The sequence below is a fragment of the Stegastes partitus genome, unplaced genomic scaffold (genome assembly GCF_000690725.1).
Source record: "Stegastes partitus isolate 25-593 unplaced genomic scaffold, Stegastes_partitus-1.0.2 Scaffold2121, whole genome shotgun sequence".
NCBI lineage: Eukaryota > Metazoa > Chordata > Actinopteri > Pomacentridae > Stegastes > Stegastes partitus.
Window position 1 is genome coordinate 39,072 of NW_007579852.1, and position 10,202 is coordinate 49,273.

Sequence of the window (10,202 nt, forward strand, 5' to 3'; positions counted from 1 at the left end):
CTGTGGCTCTACAAAGTGAAGATATTTTACTCACATTTTAAATTTGTCTCCATACTACTGTCTCCTATGGTGGTCAATGTAAACACAGCCTGCTGTTTAACCAAACGGTCCATGAATTTTTACAATGTGATCATTGCTCAGAGCAGAGTCATTAATGGCTTCATGATTCCACCAGGTCATGCAGAATTTTCTGTGTTTTTCTACAAAATCTAGGCTAAGTCAGTATGTTAAGTGTGCAACAAGAGGGAATAAAATCTTGGACCTCTTCTTCTCTCCCCACTGATACACCTTGAAACCACCTACAGGCCGCTGGTGTAACAACAAGTGGCCAGCACAAGGTATGTGAAGGTCTGGTGTAGGGACACAGAGGGGACCCCTCCAGGAGTGCCTCAATGTCACAGACTGGGAGCTGTTTCAGGAGGACCATGGAGAGGACATTGAGGTCTCTCTCGCTGCATAGCACTTTCTGACATTTTCTAGATCAAATAATTAATAAAATAGTCAAAAAAGCGTTCAGCAGACTGCTCACTAACTAAAGTGATTATTTTGTGGCCTCAATGTCAAACGACTTCACTGAACAAAAAATCGTTCTCAGTGAATATAATATAAGTTTAACAGCTAACTTTAATCTCTCTTTCATTATACTGAATTGTTTGCTTGACAACATAAGTATTTTTATTTACTTATATGTGGTCGGTCTGGCAGTGTAGCACCAACTCTTTACCGTGTAAATTACCTGTGGCTCACGTTGATGATGTCCCGGGTCCTGATGTGCTGCTCCTCCACCTTCCCAGCCAGGTAAACACAGCTCATGGCCACCAGGTAGGGTTCGTATGCTCGGACGCTGGCTCGCTCGAAGAAGCGGTGGTACAACACGCAGGCTGTGGCGACGGGCACCGAGCGCATCCCGAGCTTCACTCCTGATGGATGAGGAGGATTACTCATCTCAAAACACCCTGTTTTTAATCATCTCCGACAAATTCGTTTGTCCATCCAATCCATCTGCTGTAACACTGATTATTTGAATCACCAGTTGAATCAACGAATAAGATCATGTGCAGGAATTCACACGACTGGATGCAGGCTGCAAAGTGAAAATGTGAACTTTTTTCTATTCTTACCACAGTCGTGTACCACCAAACAGTAAACAATCATCTGTACAGGCAAAAGCAAAAAGTGGACCAAGTGCTGCTTGATGCATCAGACGTGAGGTAAATTTAACATCAGACCTCGATGAATAACAACAAGCACGTGTTAAATTCAGTAAACTGTTGTTTTCTCTCTATATGAGAATGAGATTAACAAGTCAGAGTAAAGGCTGACTAGTCTTTTTAAAGTTCTTCCATGTGTCTGACTACTGCAGAAGCCTACTTCCACCTGAACAACGAAAAAAAAATGCAAAAAGGAATATCAATGTGCAGTCCAAAGTTTCAAAGTCTAATTTGACACGATCGAAGATATTCAAAATCTAATCTTTAAGTTAAAATCATACAATAGTTAGTCTGAATTTGACATAATAGGTCCAAAGCAAAAAAAATTAATAACTATCCTTTATAACACATAACTTGTATTTCTGTTCCTGGTAGAAAGGGCTTCCCTCATGCATGGCTTAGATGTCGAAGTGTGTTTCTGATACGACAGTTAAAGTTAGAAACTAGATTTAAACAGATTCTGTTTTTGCCACATTTCAATGACATAAAATCATGAGACTGTTGAGGTACCAAAGTAATGTTATCTAAAACCTGCTCTGAAGCTTTGGAAACTTTTATTCTATATATAAAAACACAAATGACACAAAGGAGGAAGAGTCACTGCTTTTCTTTCTTTTTTTTTTTTGCATGTTGACCTCATTCATCCAGGTCCAGTTCTGCAGAAAGTCCACATAATCACTGTTTGTTTTTTGCCCTGTACAAATGGTATAAAGGTTTCACAAAACAGAGAGTGTGTTTTTATGAATCTTTAGTCTCTGCATGACAATCTAGGATAGATTTGGCTATCCTGTACGTAGTGACTCTAGATCTGGATCTGATCTAATGTGGTCCAGATGTGCAAAAAGCAATAGATGTTTAATGACAAACTGTACTTTAATGAATCTTTAACTTCGACCTGGTCTAATGTCCACATTTTCCCAAAAAAGAGTGACATCTCCCTTTCTTGTTGCATTCTTGTAAAGGTTTCCCAAATCAGAAACTGGGTCTTCAGGAGTCTGTCGCCTCTGAAAGACAACCTCGTCTAGATTTGGCCAACCCAGATACAACAGTTGTGGATCTGGACCTGGTCTAATGTGGTCCACCTGTGCATAAAGCAGAATTTTCACAAACAGAATAAAGGTTTTCCGATCAGAAGCTGCCCTTTAAAGGGTCTTTAGCCTGTCTTCCAAAAGTGACTTTGAATAATTTAACCCAGTTAAAGGTTTTAATAGATCTAGATCTGGTCTAATGTGGCTTAAATGAGCAAAAAAGCAACGTTATCTCCCTTTTTTATTCTCACAAGCAGCATAACGGTTCCTATTACAAAACAGAAACTATGCTTCACGAGTTTTTAGTCTCTGTAGGACAAGCTAGCTTAAATCAAGCTAGTTTAAGTGTGATTTTACTGCTATATATAGTAGTAAAATCACACTATTTTGCCTGTTCAGACTTGGAATAAAGGTTTCACACATTTTAAAATAAGTTTCAGGCAAAATTAAGGGTTTGTCTAAATGTAGAATGCAGTTTTACATAATTAAAACATGGCCATAAAAATAAAAAAGGAGAGAATCAGTCACTCAACGCTGCGAGTTTCCATTAACTGACGAACCAGAAGCTGAGTTCAGTGTCCTCCACTCTAGTTGTGGAAACAGCCTCCTCGGGTGTTACCATACAGTCCTGTTGTGTTACTGTACAGTCTTTTTGTGTTACCATACAGTCTTTTTGTGTTACCATGCAGCCATACAGGCACTTACCTGTCTCCATGATGAAGCGACAGACTCGAAAGTGTGTTTTCATGTCCCGGCCAGGGTCAGTTTCTGCATCCCCGCTGGAGTCTCTCCTGGTCGCCTTCCGCAGCGCACCGTCCGGGAGCGAGGCAGAGACACGTGAGGACGAACCCTCCATGTCTGCGGCACCACGAGAACAAGAATTTAACGTTTGAAAAAGACGGACTTTCTGTCTAGGAGTTAAGAAGTTGGTTCAGGTTTCAAATTTGGAAAATACACCAAACACAGGAGGTGTGGGTCGTTGCTGTTAGCCGGACATTTTAACCTGCTACACAGAAGACTTACAAGGTTCCGGTGCACGGAAGCTGCCGGACGAAAAATAGTGTGGCTCCCAGTCAGCAATTTCCTTCTGAGAATATATTGCGAAAAAAAAAAAAAAACGGACGCTGATTATTGTGCTTTAGGTCAAACATATACAAATGGAACATGCGCGCAAATCCATTAAAAAAAAGTTAATTAAACCTAAGTCTGTAGACATTAAAATTATTTACTTTTCCATTTTTACCGACAAATAATTTTAATCAGCATCAGTTCAGGTCATAGCTACCATGTATTCAATCCTTGTTAGGACTTCAGCCCTTTAAATAACAGTTTATTTCTGTGGTGCCACTGTTGTATTTTATGTAGCACACACAAGCGCGCACAGATAAATAAAATATAATAATGTTAAAGTGTTTTCCATATAATAAGTTTTAAGTGGATTTTTTAAACTGTCACAGTCTGGGACATTTCAGAGATTAGCAACGACACTGATTCTGATACATTCATTCATTCATTCATTCATTCATTTATTTATTTATTCATTTAAATTGGCAGGTTTAAATAACAAACACACACTCAGGAACTTAGAGGACAAAAATGTCTGAATAAAAAAACTGTGATAAAAGTATTGCATATTACTATTATTTTCCACTTCCACTCAGTTAGATTTTTTATTTTTTATTTATTTTATCATCAGTCCTGATCATAACCAACAAATATTGATTCATTTTTCGTACTTTAACCCTTTAAATGGCAGAATTGTTTTATATGGAACAAAAAAAAAAAAAAAACTAACTAACTAACTAACAAATTAATTGTTTTCAATGCAACAAGTGCTCCAAGGTTGTTGTTGTTGTTTTAAATAGTCACAAAAAAGACCATTTTTTAAGCCAAGGCTCCAGAATAATAGCTATTTATTATTTATTTGCTTGTTGTTGTTTTTTTTAAGTATATACATTTGGCGGTATTACTGCATATGGCGGGAAATTTCTCCAGAATAAAACAAGCAAACAGACAAACAAAAACAGAAACGTTCTGTACAACCCCTGAGTCCCAGCCAATGAGCAGCACCGTCACTGTTGCTATGCAACGAGTCACCAGCATAAACAGACACGGAGGTTGTAACGCACCCAGAAATGTCCTCCAATTACTCAGCAAACCAGGTAAACTAAATATATGCACTGAAACAAACTATAAACTTTAAATGTTTTCTGTTCTGTTCGAGGTTAAACCGATGGAAGAAACCCCCATACACGCCTCATTTCCCTCCCGACTTCTAGATACAGTCACTTCTCATTTCAGGTCTTTTCCTGACTGACAGCAGCCAGTCTCCAAATAGCACTGAAATAATGTAACTGGTGTGAGAAAATCGAAAGAAATTGTGTGTTTATGTAGTATTTTGACAGAACAAAATAAGTTTCTGTTTTAGTTTTTTTTTTTTTTTTTTTTTTTTTTAATATGCATATACAAACTTGTTTTTTGTTGTTAATCTAATACAGCAACATACCAGCTAACTATATTAGCTTGCTGTAGCACTAGCTAGCTAGCTTGAAGTATTTGCGGCTAAACATCCCTGCTGATTGGGGATTTGACATTATTTTTATGTCAGTAAACTAAATTTTAGTAATGATGATGACACAATACTGATATCATCTCTCTATATGTGATTCTACATTAATTTCCAAAATAGTTTCTGTATGTGTTGAGTAGCATTTATGATGCAGTTCAAGTCAGAGCAACAGAATTTGAGCTATAAAGTTAATCGAATGTGCAGATACGTTTGTGTTTGTGATGTAAGATTTTACATTTTGTTTAATAATCACAGAGTTGGTGTCTGTTATGATTTTTTCTCGCCTTATCTATCTTCTATCATCAGTATGACGACACCTTCAAACCACAGACGATGCAGAACTGGGGTCCAACTAAGCACGTCAAAGAGGTAGTGGATGTATCAGCAGTCCTGTCCTGTTGCATTACATTAGCTGTATTTCTTATTGCCTGGATGCATGGTCATTTGAAAATTTGATGAGTGAGTTTATCCCACTGTGTGTTGGCAGAGACCCACTGCACGGCTGGGTCACACCGCCTTCATAGCTGATGATAAAGGATATCTGCTCCCAGGACTGAAGGTGAGAACATATCAATCCTCTGTTTTCTCTCTCCATTAACAGGGGCCTTTCTGTCACTGTGAAGCGCTCACTGTGTGTTTTGTTACAGAGAGGCAGTGCTTGGTCAGACTTTAAGGGCACCTGGGATCTACCTGATCGTATCCCACTCCAGCGTCCGCTCAACGCCACAGCCCGCACTGCAGTGGGTGTCAACAGGCTCCAGTCGTGGGGATTTTACCCACAGCGCAGTGACGGATCTCAGCCACACAGAGGCAGCAAAAGCACAGATACACTGCAGGACACTGGCGAGCAGGTCAGGCCCACACAAACACATGTAGATGTTTTCCTTGAAGGTGCAAGGAACGCTTCCCTGCCCCTCTTTATGTTTTCATAAGCCCTATTTCAAAAGCACATACTGTTTTCAGTGAGTGGGTGTGACTGAATTTTCAGACTCCTTGTGTAATACCCAGGATTTTCCAATTTCCAAGTAAAGGCTGGTAAATGGGCAGCTGTGGCTCAGGTGGTAGAGCGGATTGTCCTCCAATCGCAAGGTTGCCGGTTAGATCCCCTCCACAGTTGACGTGTCCTTGGGCAAGACACTGAACCTGAAGTTGCTCCCAATGGCAGGCAGCACCTTGCATGGCAGCTCTGTTACCATTAGTGTATGAATGTGTGTGTGAATAAGAAACACATTGTAAAGCACTTTGGATAAAAGCGACATATAAGTGCAGAACATTTAAATGTGACTGCAGAGTTGGATCTTCTTGGGGATCCACATTCTAAGGATCTACTTAGATTGAACCTGATTACATATAATGGTGTTAGATTTAGTCTAACGTGAAGAAAAAGATGATTTTATCTTTTCTGCAAAGAAATGCCAAAAACAAAACGTTTGCTCTAATGAGGTTCTGTGAAAAACGAAAAAATTCAGCACTGAAGTTTAATGACGTGTGACATTTTTCTTCTTACAAATAAAAAATTGGATTGAAACAAACAGTTTGAAACAATCAGGACTTTGGCTGCCACTCGGTACAGTCTGACCGCTGGCTTGTGGTAACTAATGGACGCTGGTAGGCTGATGATTAAAGTACTGCTGAACAACACACATGACTGTTTGTTGACTTTATGACAGCTTTTTACACGTGCTACTGTTGCACACTGTGATAGCGTTTATGAACGTCTGATGGCTGCAGCTATGCCAAGGACGAAGCCTTTATGTGAAGCTAAACCTGCCGGTGTTTCTAAATGACTACATTTAGAAAAACTTGTAAAGAAAATTCTTCAGTGGAATCCTAACTGCTCCCAATCAGCACACAGTCGTCTCTCAAGTCAAAGCAATGTTTTAATTGCCGCAAGGAATCACATGTACAGAACAGAGTCTGAACAAGTGACTCCAGACTCAAGAAACTTTGAAGCATTTATACAGACATACAAAAGATTTCTCCTCTGCTCACATCTGCTTCAGGCACCCAGGCACACGGTGTCCAATGTTCGTTTTCGTGCACTGATTTGCTACAATCTGTGCCGTGCACTATATTTGTTCTTCACTAAGTAGCTTGGTGTGCACGTTATCTTTCATGGCCTTCTGTACTTCCTCAGTGGAAACTTTACAGAGCTCGCTCAGCACATAGGTTCATACGAAGAGCATTGAATCATCACATATAACACTACATTTTTATAACAAAACTGCTTTTATGTTTTAAAGGAAATATGATGAGTGACTAAAACACATTCAGTAGAAAGCAAAAGAAAGACCAAAATACCCACATTTGTCCTTCACGATTAAAGGAAGGAAAGCAAACACACATGAACTGAAGGATTCTGGGTATTCCCTTTACTTTTGCGACCTTAGTGGACCTGCTTATATCTGACACACGGTATAGAAAAAGTTCACGCTTTGACACTGAATGCATGACCGCAAAGAAGCAATGGAGACATACAGCGTCTCTGATATGACCTCGATAGGATAGAACTGTCACGTATCCTAAACTCAAACTGTGGATTGTTGCGACAGTGGGTTTGTGAGAAGTCAAGCCTCAAACATTTCCTGTCTCCTGTGGTCATGAGCAGCCAAGAGATCGCTGTCTGCTGCAAATTAAATTGAATAATTGATAAAGTCAATACTATTACTGATTCTTAAACTCCTAAAAATCTTTAAAGTGAGAACATGTAAAGAGGTTTTGATGCTACAGTCACACAAACAGGTGTGATCCAGAGATAATAGTGGTAAATGTTAAGTTAACTTTAGATACTGCTACCAGCATTACTCTGTCAGTTTACTGTTGCTATGAGCTGTTGTGTTAACCACTACGTCCTACATTTAGAGCCTGTCACAAGGTTTTGTGGTTTTAATCATAAAAGTGAATCTCAAAAGGCTTGTTGTGTTTAAGAAATCATCAAAATGACACGATTTATCTGTGCGTGAACTGTAAAATCTGAGAACATACCGGCGTTTTAATAAAATAAATAAATCACTTTAATGTATGTCTCATTTAATGCTGCACTCCTTGTCCCAACTGATGAACCATCACTGTGACCGACAGTCGTGTGTTGAAAGTTCAGCTGCTTTTCAGCTGAACTGCAGGCCGTGTTTAAACAGAGCAAAGAAGAAAAGTCTGAACATAAATTCAAAATTAAGTAGTAAAATATCTAAAGCATGTCGTCACCATTTTTCCAGTATTGGTAACACCAGTGGGCACAAATGTGGAACATGTTGGTTCCAGTTTGTTTTTTTTTCTTTTCTGTGAAATAAATATTCAAAGAAAATCTACTTTTTAATGATTTATGGCATTATAGCTTTTTCATTCTGCGTGATAGGCATTTCTGAGTTCTCTCTACTTCTAGCTATATCTGTGCTGTTTCCACAGAAGTGCAGGACTTTATGACGCAGTGATAAATGAGCTCACAGGCGGCAAAAAAGCTTCTAGAAACTACTTGGGTAACTTGAGGGTTGAAGAAAAGGTGTTGCTAGGAGTCCTGTGAGTAAAGAAGAGGAATAAAACAGCAAACAAATTCAGTAATGAACAGAGATGTGTACTAACATATTGGTTCCTGGTTTTAACCAAATGAAGCCGTGGCAACAGATCAGTTATCAGTATTTGGTGTCTTACATTTGTTATTTGTGTTATGTGACAGAGAAATGCTGATGAAGTGAAGATTTAAAGCCTGTTTATTCTCAGAGACTCTACAAGGATATTATAGAATTGTGTTACAAATTCAGTGAAGCATAAAGATAAATACCAACATAATAGTAGAGCAGCCAAAATTTAACTTAACACATAGTGATCAAGTTTGCTAACATTGGCTAACGTTGGTCATACTAAATCAAGTAAGACCAAGCACTGAGAGACAAATCTTAATCTATAAGACAATAAAAAGGTAGTAAAAAAAAGAAAAGAAAAGAAAAAGTTACAACACAATAAAAGATTAAGTTAAAACCATAAAAACACGCAATAATAGTCAACCTGGTAACGGACATGAAGCCAGTGGAGGGAGGCCAATACTGGTCTGATGTGATCACACTGGGTTTTTTTCCTATTAGAAGATGAGCAACTGCATGTTATGTTAGCTGCAGACGCTGAAGGAACAACTGCTGTACACCCACATACAATAAATAAAATACAACAGTCTAACCACACGGTAATAAAGGCATCAGCATGGCTATGTGTTACTGGTTAGGATTTCAAGTTTTCATTTGCAAGAGGAAGAAAGTTCAAGTCTGTTTAGTGGCTCCATCGTCTGTTTTCACTCGTTTCAGACCAGCAGGGATGTACAGGAGCAAGACGCTGCTCCATCCTCAGCAGCTGAGGCCCAACCGGTGTCTCAAAACCACCTCGTCACTGTCAGCGAGAGGGCTGCCAGCCAGAGCTCTGCGGCTGAGGAGAAGCCAGCTTTGAGGCCTGTCGAGGAAGCAGCCGGCCAACACCATCATCCTCCGAGCAGAGACCAGTGAACGTAATTTCATTCTTCATACATCACAAAAATAGCTATAAAAATAAACAGTACCGTCTCTGAGTGATTGTACAGAAGCAGTTTCCAGCACATCAATACATGGTCAAATAAATAACGAAAGCTTTTCTTGAGATATCTGTCTCCTACACATGTTTGCCTTACGTTGGAGTTACCATTTTGTCAGCTGTCACTCCAGACCAGAATGTCTCACTGTTCTGCCAGCTGACCAGTGCAATGAGTTCCAGCATCACTGAACGCTGCAAAACAATAAAAGCTATTGTTCTCTCTGTGGAGGCACGAGCTGGCGGTTAGTAGACATATTTGTTAGTCGGTGGTTTGTCAGACTTTGGGACAGCAGCAACATTTTGCAGCATGAAGGGCCATATCTCTAATATATCACAACATTTAAAGACCGCAAACAAAAATAACCATCCTGAGTGCCTTAACCCTCCGAACCCCACACTTTTACTAACTGTGGACTCATTTTTTTACTGCATTCTAAAGTCTTCCACCTGTATGGAACCAGCACAACCATGACTAGAAGTAGAGAGGATTTAAAAATGTCTTCTGTGCAATACAACACAGTTATAATGTCATAAATCATACCAAAAAAAAACAACATTTATTTGATTAAAACCTAAAATCAGTAACGTATATGTTTCAAAGCACTCCCAGGTTTTAGCAACACTGGAAAAAGTTGGGGATTCTACATGCTACAGGTATTTTACTACTTCCATGCATTCATCCATTATCTATACACCGCTTAATCCTCACTAGGGTCATGGGGGGCTGGAGTCTATCCCAGGCGACGTAGGGCAAAGGCAGGTTCACCTGGACAGGTAACCAGTCTATCACAGGGCTACACTTAGAGACAGACAACCAAGCACACTCACATTCACACCTAC

The 10,202-nt window shown here is 39.4% G+C and overlaps 2 protein-coding genes across 2 annotated transcripts in view; one reads left to right on the forward strand and one right to left on the reverse strand.

Annotated features, from left to right (window-relative positions):
* ccnq (cyclin Q) overlaps nt 1-3,214 on the reverse strand; it is an 11,613-nt gene extending 8,399 nt beyond the window's left edge. The window contains exons 1-2 of the mRNA XM_008304038.1: nt 2,945-3,214; nt 737-920 (exon numbers count right to left, since the gene is read on the reverse strand). Of these exons, the coding sequence (XP_008302260.1) occupies nt 737-920; nt 2,945-3,095 (335 nt within the window). The 5' untranslated portion in view covers nt 3,096-3,214. The remainder of the gene's footprint in view (nt 1-736; nt 921-2,944) is intronic.
* Nucleotides 3,215-4,374: 1,160 nt separating this feature from the next.
* Nucleotides 4,375-10,091, forward strand: cfap126 (cilia and flagella associated protein 126). Its single transcript, XM_008304031.1, has 5 exons — nt 4,375-4,401; nt 5,115-5,177; nt 5,296-5,367; nt 5,456-5,659; nt 9,104-10,091. Exons 1-5 carry the CDS (start codon nt 4,375-4,377, stop codon nt 9,296-9,298), a joined length of 561 nt encoding a protein of 186 aa, XP_008302253.1. The 3' UTR covers nt 9,299-10,091.
* Nucleotides 10,092-10,202: the final 111 nt, after the last annotated feature.